The sequence below is a fragment of the Thalia democratica genome, chromosome 5, assembly GCF_965202585.1.
Source record: "Thalia democratica chromosome 5, ktThaDemo2.hap1.1, whole genome shotgun sequence".
In the NCBI taxonomy this organism is placed as follows: Eukaryota; Metazoa; Chordata; class Thaliacea; order Salpida; family Salpidae; genus Thalia; species Thalia democratica.
The window spans coordinates 74236694-74257042 of NC_139169.1; the positions used below are offsets into that span (position 1 = coordinate 74236694).

Below are 20349 nucleotides of genomic sequence, written 5' to 3' on the forward strand. Positions count from 1 at the left end.
AATAATATAACGTACAATCTTTCGATTTATTTAAAACAGAATGAAAATACAATCTTTGAAGAAAACTTTCGTTTAAAGTCGGAACAGTGGTAGTTAACGTTTAAACATTTTTAAAAACAATTTTTTTCTTCAATAAAAAATTAACCAAGTTAAACAAACGACAATCATTTAGCTCACTAAAATATGTTTTTAAAAACAAAACAATAGAACTAAAACATTCAAAGATTTCATATAACACAAGCTTATGAGTCGTTGAAAATAAAAAAAACATTATCTGAGTGAATTAAATTTCAGAAAGTTGAAGAAAGTGTTTAAGTAAAACATAAAGTTTACTTAAGAATAAAATTTAAATTTCAGCTTGTCAATTTAAAAGTGTGTTATAAACAAAGAAAATGGCAAGTTTAAAAAAATAAAACTACGTTTAAAGATATTGAATAACTTTTTGTAGAATATATTTGATATTTTTGAGACTTATAAAGATTTCTTTAAGGAATTATTAAAACAATTCAAAAATGTTCTAATTACAATTTTGCTAATTGATTTCTAAACATGACAGTGGCATTTATTAATTAGCTTCAGTCTTTTAGCATTTGATTTTGCTTTTCCTTTTCTATTTCTTCTTTTTTCTTCTGCTTGTTTTTGTTTTATTTTGCGACAAACTTTTGCACAGTACCTCTTCTTGTTTTGTGCTAAAATACGAAACAGGTATTAAAATAAAGTTTTTGCATTTTTTGGATAATAATAGTATAACAGTTATTAAAGTTTTATCATTGTCATGTTTTCTTGAGTTTTTTAAAACATTTGTTCAAAACATGTAAAACAAAATTTTAGTTTTACAATTAAACATATTGCAATTATGACGTTTATTTTTTCCATAAGCGTGTTTTATAAAAGCATTATTTTATCAGTTATTGAAATAAAAAAGAAAACCTTTGTTTTTAGTAGCATACCTAAAACGAATGCAAATATCAAACATTTTTATTTTAAACATAGATAAAATACCTTTATTCTTAGTAGGGCACCGTGGAACACCTCTGCATTTTCTCTCTTGATTCTCAGGATCGCATCCTTCTCCAGATCTTGTTCTTCTCTGTACAGGTCTTGCGGAGCTTCTTCCCAAGATGCAGGACTGACTGCACTTCGACCACTGGCTCCACGCCTGCGGCTTGCAAACTGCCGGTGCTATTGTTTGTTTTTGTTTAATAAAAAAAATGGTGATTTTTGAAACCTATTTACGCCTTAGCATCAATTCTAATTAGCTCCATGGTTCAAACTTGCGAGCTGGTTAATAAAAAATTGCTTGTTAAAATTTGTATGTTATTGGTATACTTCTTATGGTCAGAAAAAGAAACGATGTTGAAAATGTTTCAGACACTTTAATTTCTTTAAAAATTATAAACAAACAAAGCATTTAAAGTAACTCTACAGGCAAATTTTTTGAAGTATCGTCAACTCAAAATGCTCAAATTATAATGGCTTGTGAACTGATGGATTGGAATTAATTTCTTTGAGTTGTACAATAACAGTTTCCAACTTATTTAAACATACAATTTTTATAAGAATTGTAGGTTAAGAAAACTAATTAGAATTAAAAATGTGTTTATATCTTTGTATTAAACTAACTTAGAAAAACACCAAACATAGTTTCGCTATACGATTTGACAAATAAATGTTTAGGAACTAATAAGTCAGTTTAACTAAGTTAAAACATAAAAAATAAGTTCAAATCAATTTTGAACGCAAAGTTTCCAAAAAAGTATGTTTGTAAAGCATAATGATTAAACTTATGAAAATGTTGTTAAAATCAGTGGTTTTTTTTGTTCTTATAGTTATTTCTGTGATCAAAATTGAAATTTACAAAGTTTAAATTACTAAATACTATTAAATTACTAACCACTAGATTAACAAACAAAATAATTAAAACAACTCAATGCGTCAATTTTTAAAAAGTGTATGTTAAAATTTTGATAAAAACTTATTAAATCTAAATAAAGAAGAATGAAGCCTTTTTACTACGTTTGTTATTATTTACTTACCAATCCGTGCTGTTGTCGGGCACGGAACAGAGCAAATATTTTTCTCCATCTCAAAACTTTCGCACGAACTATTTTTGTTATTCGGGTTGTCTAGAAATCTTTTTCTGATGGTGGATCCTGTATATAAAACATATTGATAAGTTCCAAACTCTCTATCATAAAATTAAAAATTAAAACTTTTTTTAACTTGTGTAATAATCGTAATGTCTAATAAGGTAGGTCTTAATTTTAAGTTCTGTGAGTAACTTTTCTTTTAAAATAAAGAAATGAAAAGCTCAACAGCATTTTATTATGTTCGTTTAAAATTGTTAAGTTTCCTTAAGAAAGACCAACTGATCAAGTTTTTTCTTGTTTGCATGTATTTTATGGATTGATAAAAAGTCAACAAAATAATTTTTAAGTAAATTGTCAACATACTGACCCATTCCGCAAGTAGAGGAGCATGGCATCCATTCTCCCCACTCTCGATATTCGCATACTGTGACGTCACAATTATCTTGCAACACGCACACTTCCTTCTCCACCTCGTTCGAGCTGCAGTCTCGATCTGTGTTTAATTAATTTATCATTTTTAATATGATGAATTTAAACTAATTTTAAAGGTTTTAAAATGCTTATTCTGCAAAAAAAGTTTGAAGTTTCAGTAGAACACTAAAATATAAAGTTTTATTAACAGTTTTGTTTTTCACAAAGTTTTTGATAAAAAGAATATTGGTGATTTTTAATTTGCAGTTTCAAAGAGACAGCTTTAATCAACAAAACAAGTATTAAACCAGTTTACGGATACTTTCACCACTTGATGGCGCTACTCACCTGCACCCAGGGGCGAATAAGCGTTCCTCTGCCGCGTCTTCACTCCCATCCCGCAAGTTTCGCTACAGGGGGTCCACCCCGACCATTCGCCCCACTCGCAACCGTGACGTAACTGTTGCGATTGTGACGTCACGTCTTCGCACGATTGTGACGTCATGCACTTGCTGTTCTCCATCTGGAAGTCCTCGCATTGCACGTTTTCTTCTATTTTTTATAGAAAAAAAATGTTTTTCGAAATGTGAATTAAAGTAATCATATTTTTTATATTTAAAAATTGTTTAGTACAATTAGCATGCTACTCTTTAAAAAATTAATAGTTTCAGTTTTGTAGAAACTAACTGTAATTAAGTTTTTCTCAGTAAAAAACAATATAACTGCTTATTGCAAAGTAAACTGAAAAATAATCACGAGTTATGTAAATATTAGCAAAAGTTTTAATTTTTAGTTTAAATAAACACTTATTGTTTCTATCTACTTGTTGTCGAGTTTAGGAATCTTTTTCTGAACGAAACTCCGACGCCACAGGTAACAGGACAGTTAGACCATTCTGACCAAGGTCCATAATTGCAACCTTCTACTTGAAAACTACCGTCTAAAATATAAAAAAGCATTAATTAATTAATAAAATTCATTAATTTTAGTTTCAAAATAATTTGAGGATCATAAATGTTATAATTTAATGAACCTAACACGCCTTTGCAACACCAGTTTATAAAAGATTTTAGGTCGTTTTTGAACTAAAAATACATTTTACATTCATAATTTCGGTTTAATTATCCACTATTTTTTGAATTATAATTTACTTCTTTATAAAACAATTTATTTAATTTTTTTTTAGTTTGCAACTTTAAAATCAATTTTCAATACCTGATTCACAAAACATTGATTTTAAGCAAGTTGATTGTTGCATAATATCAGTACACATTGTTTCATTTCCAATCCTATAATTATATAATACTTTTATGATTATAACTTCAATCCTTAAACTTTTTACAAGTTTTTACATAAATTTGTATATAAATTTAGCTAACTAATTTCAACTATTAAAGGGATTTAGTTTCAATTTAACCTGCTTAAAAACAGTACCTAAATGTGATTAATAATATTTTGTAAAAAAAATTTAGATCTTGAAAACTTATGCAAAGCTCTTCTTTTATCGCAATTTTTATTAATCATAGAACATAAACAAGTTAACGCATTTACTTCAACTTTTTTTCCGGTTATATTGTTTGTTTTCTCGAAATAACTTTCATGGATTTTTTAATAAAATTAAATTATCACTTAAAATGACACTTTAACGCGTTCATAGCAATATAATATAGTTCAAACGTTGACCAAACATTTACTTATATACAATATAAATGCATTAACTTCACTCCTCGTTTTCTGAGTGTTTCCCCACTACCGCAAGATGAGGAACACGGCATCCACGGAGACCACGGAGTGTAGAGACACATGGAATGATCGCAACTAGGTTGTTGGCAATGAACCAATTCTGTGTTTATAGATTAAAAAAATTAGTAAACAATGTTCATTTTATTTATATTCATATAACGGAGTGTAAAGACACATGGAGTGATCGCAAGAAGGTTGCTGGCAATGTACTAGTTCTGTGTGCTTGTTATTACAAACATAGTTTTTTGAAATAAAATTTACTTATAACATTAAACAATCATTAATAATTTTGTTTAAGATGGTTATTTTGTGTTTAAAAAGATCAAAGTTTTGTGAAAGAAAGTTCTAAATCTGTGTAAAAACCTAAATTTATTTAACTATTTTACAAAAAGTACGTTTGATATTTTCTTTTACAATATTTTACACAAGTTTTATTTTAAAGTAATTTTCATAATTTTAAACCTTTCAGTGGCGCTTTGCAGAACGCGGGCTCGGATGGCCATTTCATTACTCTCTGGCGAGATCTGACGGAATCACCACAAGTTGCACTGCAAGATGACCAACTTGTCCATTCTGTTAATGATTTTTTAAATTTTAATGTATATATCTAAACACTAAATACTAAAACTAGTTGACTGTTAGTCAGAAAAGTTTAAACAGTTTGAATAAACGATTAAAGTGGTCAACAGTCAACGGTAGTGCTTAAATTATTTACTTCAGCGGAATGTTTTGAATAGTAAAGATCAAACAAAAAGATAGGTTTCACTTTTAATTTATTTTAAAAATAAATACTTTCATTAAACTTTTCAAGTAATATAATTTAATTAAGAGCTAAGTTTGACTTTTATGTACAAATATGTCTAGGATTAAATTTATGCTGCAGATGTAGTAGTAAATTTTATTTTTAGATTTTAATTTTCTCTTATTTTTATCAGTAATTAATAACTATCGGCTAGAAACTTTTACCTAGCGCATTCAACAACTTCAAGTACGAACCTGAATAAATGCAACTTGTAGAATTGCTTTACACGTTTACCAACCTGAACAAATGCAAGTTGTAGAATTGCTTTACACATTTACCAACCTGAATAAATGCAAGTTGTAGAGTTGTTGCTGTTCACGCATTCGCTCGCGCCAAGACAAATTTCTGTCTGCATTACGTCATCGCAGTCTTCTACGTCACCGCGCTTCAACATTCTTTTCCGGTTCTAATAACAGCAATAGACAAAAGTAAGTAGTGTGTACTATAATTAACTTTTTGAACAAAATACAATACCACTGTATTAAAATCAACAAAACAAAAACAAGACTTTACTTAATCTGAAAACATTTTAGTCTCTATCTGTGCTCGACTTTTTGTTAGTAACAACATTTTGAAAAAGTGTGTTTTCAATTGTATATTTGATATAATCGATTGTATAACTAAATTTTAAATGTTTTTTTAAAAGATGACTATTTCTAACTAACTTATAAAAACTCTTTTTTTATAAACTTATTCAAAAATATTAGTAAAGTTCAGTATAAAAAAGTAAGTCAATAAAATGTAAAGAAAGTTTTCGGACATAAATACAAAAAAAAAATTACTAAGTTATGCAAAAATTGAAACTTTTAAAGTACAATTTAAAAAAAATAAATAAAACTAATAAACATGGTTTACTTTATTTTAACTTCGTTTTTGATGTAAAGTAATAGTTTTCTAACAATGAATTTTGAAGTAGTTTAGATATTTTTAAACACAAACCGCATCAAAAAAATTTCTACTTTATTTAAAAATCATTTATTTTTTGAAGTCTTAACGATGATAAATTTCGTTGTAAGTTATTAACCAAGTATAAACTTTCTATTTCTCACTTCAGAACAACTGACTAATGCTTGAGAAATTTCACAAGTATTTCTTGTGTATAATTGTCAACAACAAAAGCTAATTTTAAATTTTATAAATAGAGCATAGATCTTTAAATAAGTACTTTAAATATTTATTGTACTTATAGTAAACCCCGATAAGTTTCGACGAAGTTTATTGAATTAAAATTTGAACATATTCAAAAGTAATTTATCATGTAAATTGTTTTTACGCTTTAAACATACACCAAAATAACTTTAAAAATACACCAAAATAATTTTTATCTGATTTATTTTGATAAAAAATCGGAAAACGGTTACAACTATTTTAGCTATTATAGCTAATTTACTTAAAAAGTTAACTAAAGGCAATATTTCGGCTATGTTCTGAGTAATACAACTTCCACCTATCGTATCTGCATAGTGTAATGACTATTTGTGTCAACAATAAACGGTTTTAAAGTTTAAACATATACCAAAATAATTCTACAAACCTTCAATCCCCACCCGCACGACACGCTGCATTCGTTCCAATCGAACCAATCAGAGTACTCGCAGCTGCTCTCCACGGAATCTTCATCATTTGACACGTGATCATCCACCTCTACGTGCTCGCTCTTCCCGCATTGCGCTCCCTGTTTATTAGAGTGTTGTCCAAACACTACGTTGTTAAGCCTTAAGTTTTAACCAGTTACACTAATTTGTTGTTTAACTATTATAGCTTTACGCCGTTTCTCTGCAGAGCAGTTCGTCAGTCACAAAAAAAAGCTGTAAAACAAAAATGCAAAGCGATGAACTAAAATAAAATTAGACATGGAAACAAAATTAAAGCCTTGCTACATCCTTGAGCCTTAATTTTTGCAAATTTTAACCAATTAACACGCGGTGTTTTCGTGTTCTTCAGAAATTGGTATCTTACAAAGCTAAAAAAGCACAGGTATTTCAAGTTTGATAATAGATGTCTAAGATTTTAAGTATAAAAGCTTAAAAAAGGTAAAGCTCAACATACAATTCAAAAATAATATTTTGAATAAACATAACTTTATACAGTTGCATATTAAAATAGATAAATTCTTTTTACTTTCTCTCACATTGCTCTTCCTATACTTTTAGTAAATATTTAGATAAAATGCTTCAAGTCGATTAAAAAGCTTAAAAGCTACGTTAGTTTTGAAAAGTTAATAACTCAAGTTAATAATTAAATTAGTATTTTGAAGAAGCATAAGTTATACAATTACATATAACAACAGTGTACATTTTAATGTTATGTTAACGCATACTTTTTGTATTGTTTCATTTTAAAAGCTAACAACAATTAAAAAAACTTAACTAATTAGTAAATAAAAAAAATCTATTGTTTTTTATCAAGTCTTTTTCTGACAAAGGTTGAATATTAATAATTCTCACCTTAAGAGACAGTCTTTCGATGACGACCCTGGCGAACGGCTTAATACTTTCACCTGATTGGCTGTAAAACGGGGATTTTTCATCGTCTGTGACGTTCAGCGGCCTGATTGGTTGATGAGGTCTCGATGGCTTGTTGGGCGACTCGTAAGAAATTCCGTCGTCGGTACCCGCGTCCCACGGGGAGAGCATGAACCTGGAAGTTGATTATTTTGTAATCAACTAATTATATATTTTTTATTATCAAGTTTATTCTAAATAAGCATTTGTAGTTTTCATATAAATTTTAAAAACTTACGAAAGTAATTTAAAAAACAAAGACAAAGCTTTTTGTGATTAAAATGTATGTGTGGTGTACTATTCAGAACTCACTTGATAACAACTTGTAAATTAATAGTATCAAAATCTAACAAAACCATACAAAAGTGTTTCAAGTATGTTTACAAAAACAAGTAATAATAAAATAACAAAACACAACCAACTCTCTTCTCCCAACCCAGCCGCATCCGGGCAGGCACATAGACTCCCGGGAAAGACCCACGTTCCAATCTGGACTCGGACCGACCATGCTGACTATTGAGAGGAGCGGGTGAAACTTGTCAGCTGTGTAAGTCGCCACTAGGGGGTCGAACCTTCGTAAAGATAATTAATTTTTAAGAAGATTGCATGTTTTTTCACTTACACAAAAACTTTATTCTACTTTTGTATCACTTTTACACTCACAAAATGTAAACAATCTTCAAAAATTCAAGTTTTATGAGCTTTAACTAACAAAAAAGTCTCAAATTAAGCAAGTATACTCATTTCTTAAAACTTTTCTTTTTCTTTATTTGCCTTTTATTGCACTTATAACTAATTTATTTCGACATATATCGTAACCGGTAAAAATGACTAATAAACTAATAGCAATAAGCATTTATAATAAAACTTGCAATGATAAGATTTTGGCACGTCACTTTAATAACTTTTTTATAATTTAATAATGCTAAAGGAAGTATTTTAAGTTCTAATCTTTCTATAATCGACGCCTTATACTGTGTAGTCGAAATACCGCAGTTTTTGCTGACTGAAGTAAAAAGGAAAAACTGAGATATTTTAAAAAAATTACAAAACAACTTTAATAGACGTAATTGACTGCTTTGAACTTTTGTTCTCACGAGAAAAAACTATTGTGGTTGCAATTAAAACAAATAATCTTTTCTAAGTAATAAACAAACTTGTCACATTATTGTTTTTAAACTTGCTATTTTTCGTAGACTTGAAAACAAAAACAATCATAAAATAGTAAAAAATTAATGCAAAATAATTCATTAAAACTGACGATAAATGACTTTTAGTTTATGATTTTAGCCTACCGGTGAGTTATTCAATAATCAAAGTTAAGCTGTGAATATGTAGAAAAAAGGCCAAAAACTTTTTTTTTGTTAATAAAAATAGTTTTTACAGCGTTTTTCTATATTTCATTATTCACTTTAAGCGTTATCTCTATAAGTTTGTTCAAATTGAAAACTGTAGTTGCTTAATTTACTAACCAAAAGTTTCATTTTTTTACACATTAATCAACTTAGGTTAAGTAGTATCAAATACGTGCTGTTTCAGACAATATATAAAAAAAATAAACTCTCTAACGTTTGCAAACAAAGTTTATATAAAATATTTTGTCAGCAATTTCTAAACTTTATTTAAAAAACCTTCCGTTTCTGGGGAATGCAGGCCACTGGGCCCTGGTCTTCACCACCGACAAGACTTCCCGCCCTTCCAAACTGGAAAGCTCCAGAATGGTCTTTTGGGGGAATCCCCACTCAGCTATCTGCTGCACTCCCTCGCTGGCTAATTCACCGTACTCCCATATGGAGTAGGACGGCGAATGGGAGGCGCCCACCACGTTGGACCAGTGGGTGGAGTAATCTGTTGTAAACAGTTTTAATAAAAAAAAATACTAAGCTATTTTGTGTATTCTTGAGGAAATATATTAAATTATTTGTTTATTAAAGATTTTTTTTGTTTTATTAAAAACGTGAAAGATGTGCACATTGGGTTGAGTATTATTGAGTAAAAAAATTAATTACTTAAAAAAAATTTTTTTTTTCAGTTTTAAGGATTTTAATTTATATGTGTTCAAAGTTTAGGAAACTTTTTTATTATGTTTTTTTATTTTTTATTTTTGCTTTTTTAATCACAAAATATTTTGAAAGTTATGTTTACTCAAAATTTTATAATTTACTTTCTGACTTATTTGGTACAACGTTTGTTTCATATTATGTTTAAGTTTTTTGACAAAAGTCGGCAACAATTTTTGACGAAAATTTTTCAAAGTCCGGCCGCAGCAATACTCAAAAGACTACTGTGGGCGTTAGTGTTTTTTGAAAGTTTTAACAGAAAAAAATTCATAAATAGTAGCAAATGTGTTAAGAAAACAAAAAAAAAATTGCAGCAGTTTGCTTGGGGCACGTTCAGCTCCAACCCGCGCATAAATCGCAACCGCGGAAAGTTACCGACTAAGAGTAAAGGTTAGGGAAAACAGTGATAGTAATAAAAAACAAACAAAAGGAAAAAAAAAAACTAACAGAAAATAAGTAAGAATGTTTAGAAAAAAGAGTTACTAAACTAAGGTATAAGGGTCAGGGGTAACAGTTAAAGAAAAAATAAACTTAAGAATACCAAAAAAAAATATTGTGGGAATTGTAAGTATACCGGTTTACTCATCAGCAAAAACCTATTAATTTTTATTTTTAAAGATATGCTATATAGTGTCAAAGTGCTTTTTAAACTTTTTTGTATAATAAAATAACATTTTTCATACTTCAACTTTAACAAAAATCAAAAGAAGTTTATTTAACAAAGTAGTCAATATTTAAATAAATAAAACAATAATAATATGAAATACAGTTAAATCCATAAGAAATAAAGTTGAGATTTTGAAAAATTACATTTATTAGACTTTTAATTAATATAAAGATATAAAAGTCGAATAAAGTTTCAAAATAAGCAACTTAAAACTAACTTTAAATTGACATAATTACCATCAAAAATTTTATTAGCTTATACAACCATACTTAATAACTCATTAAAAGTATCAATTACTTGACTCATAAAACGAATAAGCTTAATGGCATTTTATTTGCTTTTAGATTTTGAAAAATAAATCATACTTTTTTTTATCTAGTTCATTCTTAAAACTTTTCTGATTCTTTTTTTATTAAAAAAAACTATACGTTATTATTGAAACTTTTAGTTTATTATTCTATACAATACAAAAGTAATCAGAGTTTTAAACCGAGTTTATACATAAGCTTGAAACAATAATTATGACTCATGGAAAAAAAACTTCAACCCAATGAAGTATTAGGGTAAAACAGTAGTTAAATATTAGTATTTAAAGCAAACCTAATTATATTTTATAACTGAAACATAGTCATAGATTGTCTTGTTTTAAGCTGTTCATTGAAAAACAAAATACATAAAAATAACATTGCTTAAGATATCAATTCAGTTATTGATTTGTTACTACTTTAGCACAAATAAAACAGTTTACTTTTCATGAATACAGTTCATTTACGCGTACCTGGATAAAATCTGGGGTGGGATTGCGGAGACCATATTCCGTAAAATTTCATCCGGTAGGTGGCGCTACCGCACGAGCAACAGTTTGAATCGCCCTCATCGCTTCCCTGTTGGCGCTCGCATATCTTGGTGGCCAGATTGTCCGCATTCTTATACCAACGCGAACCTAGGAGGATAGAGAAATAAACGTCTAAAGTAAACTTGATTATTGTAAAATACATGAAACACTCGATTAAATGAATGAAGTGTTTATAACAAAAATTTATTAATAAAATTTTGAATTAATAAAAAGCTATGAATTTAATATACATGTATAATAAATTATTTCTCAATTTAAACCTCTGAAGAGCTCGTAAGCAAAAAACACTAAACATTGATTAAACGGTAAAAAATACATCATTTAATAATGGTTTACTTAATATTTCACCTTTTTCGTGAACGGCAGCGGACAATGTAATGCATCCGTTAGATGTCCCCGGAGAGACCCACTTCACTCTGACGTAGGACTTCTTGCCCAGGTGGGAGTTGATCATGCTGGTCACGGAGCAGTTGCGTTGCTCAGTTGACGTGTACTTGCTGTGTGCCTGGTTTGCAGAGTGGAAATATGAAAAAATATTTAGATGTACATATTAATCTTTCATGTTGCTTAAAATAAATTTCATTCAGGGTTTTTTTAAGTCAAATTAACGTAATTATCTTTAACAGTTAAATACAATATAAAGGCTTTTACTTACATAAGTTATATTGGTTTGAAACATGCTTTATACTGTAAAGAATTATTTTAATACAAATTAAAAGTTGACAACAGCGATCAAGTTAATGCAGTAACCGATCAAAACATAACAGTTTGACTTAAACAAAATGCTCAAAAATTAAATTTAAGATATAGAATTTCTTCGAAAGATAAAACATTTTAATTTTGAAGCAAAATAAAATATCTTTAAACAAGTAAACAGTTTAAACCTTTAGTTTTCCAGGGTGTTTATCATCATCTTCAGATTTAACAGAGATGTGAAAAGCTCTGAAAGACTGACCTCTAGTGCTTGAAAGTGTAACTGTTATTGTTAGAAGCTTGTTATAATAAGAATCAGAAAAACCAAGTCAAACAAAAACCCGAACACATGCATGCCTTTTTCAATTGAATATTTCCAAAAGGTACACAAAATAAAATTGTCTAAAATTCATTAACCTTTGGTTCAGCTAATCTTAAAACTTTTTTAAGATGTATGTGAGACATATCCGAGATAAAATATTTTACTAATTTACATTTCATCAAAAAAAAAACAATCAACTTGAATTGTTACAAATAGTTAGAAACATAAAAGATAGTTTGTACAACTAAAGTTTTTTTTAAGATTAGTTACTTAATCACGAAATATTCATTTTCGAAACAAACCGGTATACTCCCTGTCCGGTTGGTAATATTCGGGTTTTCCCTCGATGTGCAACCTGAACCCTCCGTTTCCCGGTTTCGGACGCGGGCGAAGCTGACCGTCGCAGCTGAAGTCCACCTGGTGTGGAGAAATCGACCGAGCGGTCGACGCGAGCAGCGAGGCCACTATGAGAAGGTTATAGAGAACCATTACCTTTAAAAAATACAATAACCTATAACTGACAGTTTTATTTTTTCGATAAAAAGCTTTTACAAAGTTTTTTTTAATTATTTAGTGTCGAAAAAAATGTTATAAAACTTGTGGAAAAATGGGTTGAACAGTTTGAACAAGCAGTGAAACTGTGAGTATTTTTGTAACACTCATCTGTAAATGGAAATGAGATTTAAAATAAAATTTTTAAGACGTTTTAATCGACAACTAACACGTTTGACTAAACTTTATGCTAAATGAAATAGAACAAATATTCATTTGAAAAAAAAAACTATATAAAATCATTCAGAATGAGCAAGCAAGCGTTTATTACACCCATTTATAAATAAAACTTTGTGTGAGACTTTTAAAACGAAAGTTAAAGAATGAGTCAGAACTTAGGTTTCTGAGGGCTTAATTGTCTCTTTGAATTCTATTCGAATAGTGACATCTAGTTTGCTAAAATAAAATCTTTCTTACAGAAAAAATCTATTCTTAAACAATCATAGAAAAAAAGTTTTTTGAACAAGTTGTTTTGTATACCTAAGTGAATCGAAAAAAAAAATACTTTTTATATCTGCTAAAGTTTTTTAATTTTTTCTCTTATTTGATTTTTCAATGATTAGTTTTATTCGAACTTGAACTACTTGTATCTAATGTCTACAATGTAATAATCTATTACTTCCTTTTTACTTTTATTGCTACTAAACAATGGTGTACAAGCAGTTTAAGTTGCTTCTTAAAATAAACCGAACAAATTATTTTGAATCTAAGTTATACAGTTGCTTTTAAACTTGATTGGCTTATAAATACTTGCTGTATAAAAATATTCGTACAACCTTTTTTCGAAACTAAACTTGTTACATAATTTTGATGTTAACCATATGCTAAGAAAATGCTAACCTGTTGCTTAAATTTAGAAATTAAAGTTTTAAAAAATTAGAATTAAATTTTTAAGATTTTGTATAAGTATTTATTGAGTACGTCTACTTGATCTTTAAAATCTATCTTTGCTAACTTTTATTTTTACACAGATTTAGAGTACATATATCAATAGTAAAAAATCTAAAAATAAATTAACAACATTTATTCTTATTTAAAGTTAAATAAAAAAATAATATTATATTTCCATGTGTTAAAGGCATTTGAATTCTTTTTTACCAATAAAGTGCTCTTACTCGTAATGTATTAAAAACTTTTCCTAAATATTTTGTTTCAACGATTGTTTTTAAATTTTAAAACACTTTATTTGTAAACAGTACATTCCAACTATAAAGTAATTATAAGAATGTTTTAAAAAGCTACTTATAAAATTTGTCGTTATACTGTAATCAAAAGTATACTAAAATAAATTGTAAAAATATTTTTATCTTAAAAAGTTAAGTTCATATAAACTGCACTGAAAACTAAACTAGTAAAAATTAAACTATAAAAAACATATACCATTTTTTTAACTCAATTAAATGCAAAATAATTTCTTGCAAATAGTTATTCAGCTATCTTGTTAATTGCCTATCTAAATAAACAAAGTGAATGCCATTTGAACTTTTTGAAACGGTCATGGTACATTAAGCACCGAAAAAAAGTATTTTTCGGAAGTAATTGGATATTATGTCATGCGTAACAACATTTCGCGGTTTTTCAGTGTTCTACATTTCAAAAATTACTGTTTAAACCTGGTGGTAAAACAGCATAGTAAAATGTTAAATCAGTTATTTGGTGAAAATAATTTATGTTTAAAAAATAATCAATTTTCGTTTTTTTTTCTAAACATGTTCACTTTTTCTTTTTTCTTAATAGGCCTATCAAGTTTTTGAAGATAGTTCAATAAGGTACGAAAAGCATTATTCAAACCTACTAGATCAGTTTCGAAAAACATTTTGGTTTTTTTATTACCTGCAATGCTTTTTTAAGCACAAAAAACCAAACAGAAAGGATAAGTTTGCCATTTTTATAATTATAAAAATAGTATGAAAATAATACGTTTCCTAAAGTTATTTAAATATTTCTAATCTTTCATTAATTTGTGTTTAGTTGTCAAAATTTTTTCTTTCTTGTATTTTAGGCATTATCAAAAAAAAAAGATCGATTTTGAAATAAGGTTTAGAGATTTATATGTATATTGTTCATTCTTAGTACTTGAAATCTTTAAAATATTGCTTAACAATTTTAATCGCAATGAATGAAACTAGATAGGTCCAAAAAAGTTAAGCTAAACTTTTTACGCTTTAAACAAACTAATGTCAATCGTATGAAATTGTATATTAAGAGAACATGTATTTTTTACAAGTTTTAATAATAAAAATACTAAAAAGAAACCTTTTGAATATAAAAGTTCAGTAACTTGTTGTTAGTCGTGGTTTCAATTATTTTTTTGGTTAAATGATAACTTAGTTGCTTAAAAAGTTTATTTTAACAAATAAGCTTAATTTATTTTAAAGTAAGTATAAAAGTAAAATTCATAAGCCAACAAAAATTAATTACATTGCAAAACTTTTTAAAATAAATATCAAGGTTGCAGTTTTGATTTTGATAAAAATATTTTTAAGTTTAAATTATGTACATAGACTATAGTAATCTAAACTTGTTAACTTTGAAAAACTATACTAAAAGTAAAGCTCATATAAGAACGAAAAATTAGGTTTATTTTAAAGTTTAGATCTTGAAAAGTATTTAGTGTAAGTGCTTGCTGAAAGATGTTACTAAAACTATTTGGAGATTCGTAAAGTTATTTACAGTTACACAAATGAAAAACAAAATGTAACAAACAATTCAAATTTCTTTTGTGTAAAACAAAATTCAAAATACAATAAATATATTTCAAGCTGCTTGTGTGTTGACATTTTTAATAGATTTAATCCGAGTCTTGTGCTGAACTGCTTGAAAATCTTCTGGTAATCTTTTCTGAAAAACTAAGGTTAATAAAAATTTTGTCAACAAATTTATATTTGTTACCTTTAGTTACTGATGTTTAGATTATCTACTTGTATTCTTTTTAAAACATGTTATAGAGCTTTCTTTATTGTTCTTTCTAAAAAGCTTTAAAATTAAAAAGGCCATGTAGTATACCTATTGAGTTTTAAATCATTCAATTGATTAAATATGCGAGAAAAGCTTTAAACTTTATTATTAAGCTTTTCTTGAGTTTTAAATAACTGTTTGGATGCAAATTACACTAAAGTATAAAACATTTTTTTTTCTTTATAAAAAGTTTAAATACAAAACAGTTCTAAAACTAACTGAAGCATGAAGGGTTGTCCTCTGACATCTTCTTGACCTTGTGCTCCATTTCCTGAATCTTCAGAGTCAGACTCTTGTTTATCACATCTTTCTTTTTCAATTTGTCTCCGTAGATTTCTACTTGTTTCAAACTCTCTTCAAGTCTTGCTTCGAGTTGCGCGTACTCTGCTTCTTTCGCCTTGTGCCTCGAATTTACTTCCTCGTTTTCTGCAGCGATCCTTCCCATTTTTTCGTTGTGCTCCTTCTTGAAGTCGGTTATTTTCGCGGTAAGTGAGCGTATATCGAAATGTAAAGTTTCTTTTTCCGTCATTAACTCGTCTACTTTCACCATATAAACTTGAATTTGATTTTCGAGTTTGCTGATACGATCATCTTTTTCACCAATCTCGTCTTTGTAGTTTCCTATTAAAATATCGTTTTTCAAAGCAGTTTCGTTTAATTTTGCAATTTTGTCGTCAGATGCGTTGTTTTCTTCTGTTAAAAAAGCTATCTGACTCTCGTATGCGTTCAGTTCTGAATTCAAATATTCCAAACGTCCCATGCGTTTATTGTTTTCATCACTTAAACCTTCTACTCTAGACTGAAGTGATTTGTTGTTATCGGTGAGTTTTTCAATGTCAGTTTCAAACAGTTTCACTTTTTCATTTAGAGCGTTTATTTTTTCTTCTGAATCGTTTCCTATCGTTTTATTTTTTCTTTCAAATTGTTCAACTTCCATAGCTAGTCTTTCAGTTTCTTTTTGTGCAGTTTCATTTGAAACTGTTAAGCTTTCCGTTTGAGCGTTTAGTTTAGTATTTGCTTTTATTAGCTCAGTAGTTTCTGTTTCTAAATCAGAACATTTTAAAACTAAACCTTCAATTTTACCCTCTAAATTACTGCTTTTAGCTTCTAAATCAGTACATTTTGATACTAACTTATTAGTTTCACCTTGAGAGTTGCCATTTTCAGTTTCTAAATCAGAACATTTTGATACTAACTCACTTATTTTATCTTTTGAACTATAGTTTTCAGCTTCTAAAGCAAAGAGTTTTGAAACTAATTCTTCAACTTTGCTTTCTAGCTTACTATTCTCAGTTTCAAAATCAGAACACTTTGATATTACTTCTTCGAGCTTACAACTTAGATTGCTATTTTCAGTTTCAAAATCGGAACACTTTGATATTACTTCTTCGAGCTTACAATTTAGGTTGCTATTATCAGTTTCCAAATAAAAACACTTCAATTTATATTCTACTGTTTCAGCTTCAATTTTACTGTTTTTTGTGATCAGTTGCTGAATTTCATTTTCTGACGTTTCATTTTTCGATCTTGCATACTTAATCTCACCTTCTATTGTGTTGTTTTTTAAAGAAAGATCTTTAACTTTATTCTTCAACTCTGTGTTCTCAGCTTCTAGCTCTGAAATTTTGTGAACTTGTTCCATATTGTAAGGTTTAAATATTTTAAGCTGTTCAAGTAGTTTTGTATGCTATTAAAACTCTAACCTTCGTCGTTTACTCTTTAGTTTTTGATTTTAATTTCGTGACGATATTTTACTACTTTTTATACTACAGCAAAAGTACTATACTTCGAATAAGCTTTCTTTAGAAACTTTATACTGCGCATATGGCTATTTTAAAATAAACATTTTCACGTGTTCAAATTATTTGACCAAAAAGTTTGTTTAATAATTGCAAATATGTAATATATTATGGTAAATTAAAAGCTAACATTTTGATACCTTTCAACTATCATTGTATTAGTTTAATTATTAATTATATTTATTGTACTAGTTTAAAGATTTTTTGTATGAAAAAGGCTGCACATATTAATTTAAGCACAAAAGTTAAATTTTCAAATACAAACTGAAGTATAAATTTTCAATACCTATTGTACTAAGCTACACTTCTGGATTTCCATATACTAAACATTTTTTATTAAAAAATAGTAAGTAATTTTGAGTTTTAGATATTTTTTTCAAATAAATTAAGAAACAGTTAGAATTTAAAAAATAGACCATTAATTTTTTAAACATTTCAATTGTGTTTTGATTGTGTAACTTAGACATGTACATACATTTTACCTTAGAAAAATAAGAATAAACACTTCACATATATTTATTTTAATGCTTCTTTTTAAAGAAATTTTTATTGAGCTAAATCGACTGATTTTATCAACCTTATTATTATAGCTTTTTCAACAATATTTATAGAAGTAAAATTTATATGAGTTTTTAAAAAATAACAAAATCTGTCCGAATAAAATAACATTTCAGTTTCACTTTTTTATTTAGAGCGTTTATTGTTTCTTCTGATTCGTTTTCTATCGTTTTATATTTTCTTTGAAATTGTTCAATTTCTCTATTTAGTCTCAGAATAAAATTTATATGAGTTTTTATAAAATAACAAAATTTGTCCGAATTTTGTAAACTTAAAGTTTAAAAAACATTAAAAGTTAAAGAGTTATTGTACTCGAGAGCAGTTTTTTTGTAATTAATAAACTATTCTTCTATTGTTTAAATACAAACAAACATAGGTTTAGAATGCTTCTTGATATTTTATATTATTCTTGGTAATTTATACTAAAGAAAACTACAACTAAAGTTTAAAAAAGGTCACTTAATACTTTTGGTACCATGTAATTCTGCACATACTTACGTAATTTAACTTATTATTAATTATAAAGCACATAGCTGTATACTAACCTAACTATATAAACTTACATTCTTACTCAACTTGATTTTCTGAGAAATACTTACTTTTTGAAGAAGGTTTGAAATATAAGAATCAGCCATATGTAAAGCAATTTGAAAAATATCTAAATTAGTGTTTATTCTATTTAAATTATATGTTTTTCTGTTTTGCTTACAAACTGCCTAGCACTTTAAGCCAAATTTAAACAAACACAACATATAACCAACTGAAAACTTTCTATATAGTTTTTGATTATTACGCGGTTTGAGTCAAATATTAGTAAATCGGTCAATTCTAATAATACATATGAGTAAATTTTTTTTTTAGTCATTTAAGTTTCGTATTTTTCAAACTGGTTTATGAAGTTTATCTATAATTTTTTATGTTAAGTTGATTCATAATAAGTTAATTCTAAAACTTTACTAATAGTACTTTTTATTGATTTTAATTTAGTTTATACTAGAAAAGAAAAAAAATGTAGTTTAAAAAAAACAGTTTTTAGTTTAAAAAATTGTAGTATAATTGTAAACTCGATAACTGAAAGGTTTCTTTGTACAACAAATCCTTAGGCCAAACTTTTTGCGCGCTTTTTTTTTACGCTAAATAAACAATAGTATAACTTTATAAACTAAATTGCCTATATATATATATATATATATATATATACGACACTTGAGTTACTAAAACAAATACCATTTTACTCATTCTTATTATTAGAATTTACTGGATTAAAAATTGAGTCAGTTTTTTAAACGCACAATAAATGTATTTCAAAAAATTAAACCTAACTACAGCTGCTAGCTTAATTTTTCTCTTAGAATAAATAAGCTAAAATCAATCTAAACTTTTAGATGCATAAGTTTATTAGGAGATAGTTTATTTCGTATGAACTTTTTATAAAAGCAATTTAGATATATCAAATTTAACATTTTCTAAAATTTATAAATGAAGTGTAATTTAAAACAAATTAAAAAAGCTACTGATTCCAATTTTTATATTTTAGCGGGTGTATTTATGAAAGTTAAAAAAAGACAACTTTTATTAACTATAGAAGTTAAATACTAATTATAATTTAACTATATTTTTTATGGCAATTTACCTCTCTCTGCTAATTTTATACTATACAACGCTAAATTAAAAGCAACAAAGTCATTAATAAGCTTCAAGAAGTAAACTATTATATGCTTAAATTAAAAAAAATATATAAAATTGCTGTTTATTCGAAGGATAATTTAATTGAAACGAACATTGTGGGGTGTTTAAGTAACAACTGAAAGTATTTTTTTATAATTTCTACAAACTTCGTAGAACGCATAACAGCTATGAAAACCAATTTAAAAAAACAAACATAAAACTCGTATATTATCAATGACTTCTATACACATTTCTAAATCTATTTACGTTTTTAAACTCTTAATCAAAAAAAAAGCATAGCTAGTATTTAATACAAGCTATAATCATCAAAGTCAGTGTAAGTGCACAGTTTTCTATAAAATTAGAACTGATATACTTAAGTTTACTATAGTTCGTATGTAGTTTATTTGTATATTAAAAAAAAAAAATCTTCTTTAGTTTTTTAATAAGAAAACATCAGTAGTAACCGTTTATAAAATCACAAATTTTTTCATTGAATTGAAAAATAAATAGTGCTAGTATTAAATCTGTACACTTAAAGTTTATGCATGACACGCGGAAATTATTACAGCTTTAACATTAATTGAAATGAAAACTATAAAATAGACTTTAAATAAAAAACTGGTAAAAAAGCATCTTTACTTCTATTCTATACTATAAGTAATA

At 27.4% G+C, this 20349-nt stretch overlaps 1 protein-coding gene across 2 annotated transcripts; it reads right to left on the reverse strand.

The window, feature by feature from the left end:
- Positions 1–257: 257 nt before the first annotated feature.
- On the reverse strand, positions 258–14139 carry LOC145835595 (spondin-1-like). Of its 2 annotated transcripts, none has more exons than XM_082943262.1 (19): positions 14081–14139; positions 12451–12640; positions 12018–12109; positions 11482–11638; positions 11056–11220; positions 9182–9398; positions 7973–8122; positions 7494–7686; positions 6581–6721; positions 5329–5452; positions 4707–4817; positions 4221–4344; positions 3717–3790; positions 3325–3441; positions 2850–3053; positions 2458–2583; positions 2037–2153; positions 1003–1182; positions 258–689 (listed from the first exon to the last, which is right to left on the reverse strand). In XM_082943262.1, the coding sequence occupies exons 1-19, from the start codon at positions 14081–14083 to the stop codon at positions 544–546; spliced, it is 2631 nt and encodes an 876-aa protein (XP_082799388.1). In that variant the 5' UTR covers positions 14084–14139; the 3' UTR covers positions 258–543. The 2 variants fall into 2 exon arrangements, with proteins under 2 accessions (XP_082799388.1, XP_082799389.1); XM_082943263.1 differs by lacking the exon at positions 14081–14139 and adding an exon at positions 13477–13507.
- Positions 14140–20349: the final 6210 nt, after the last annotated feature.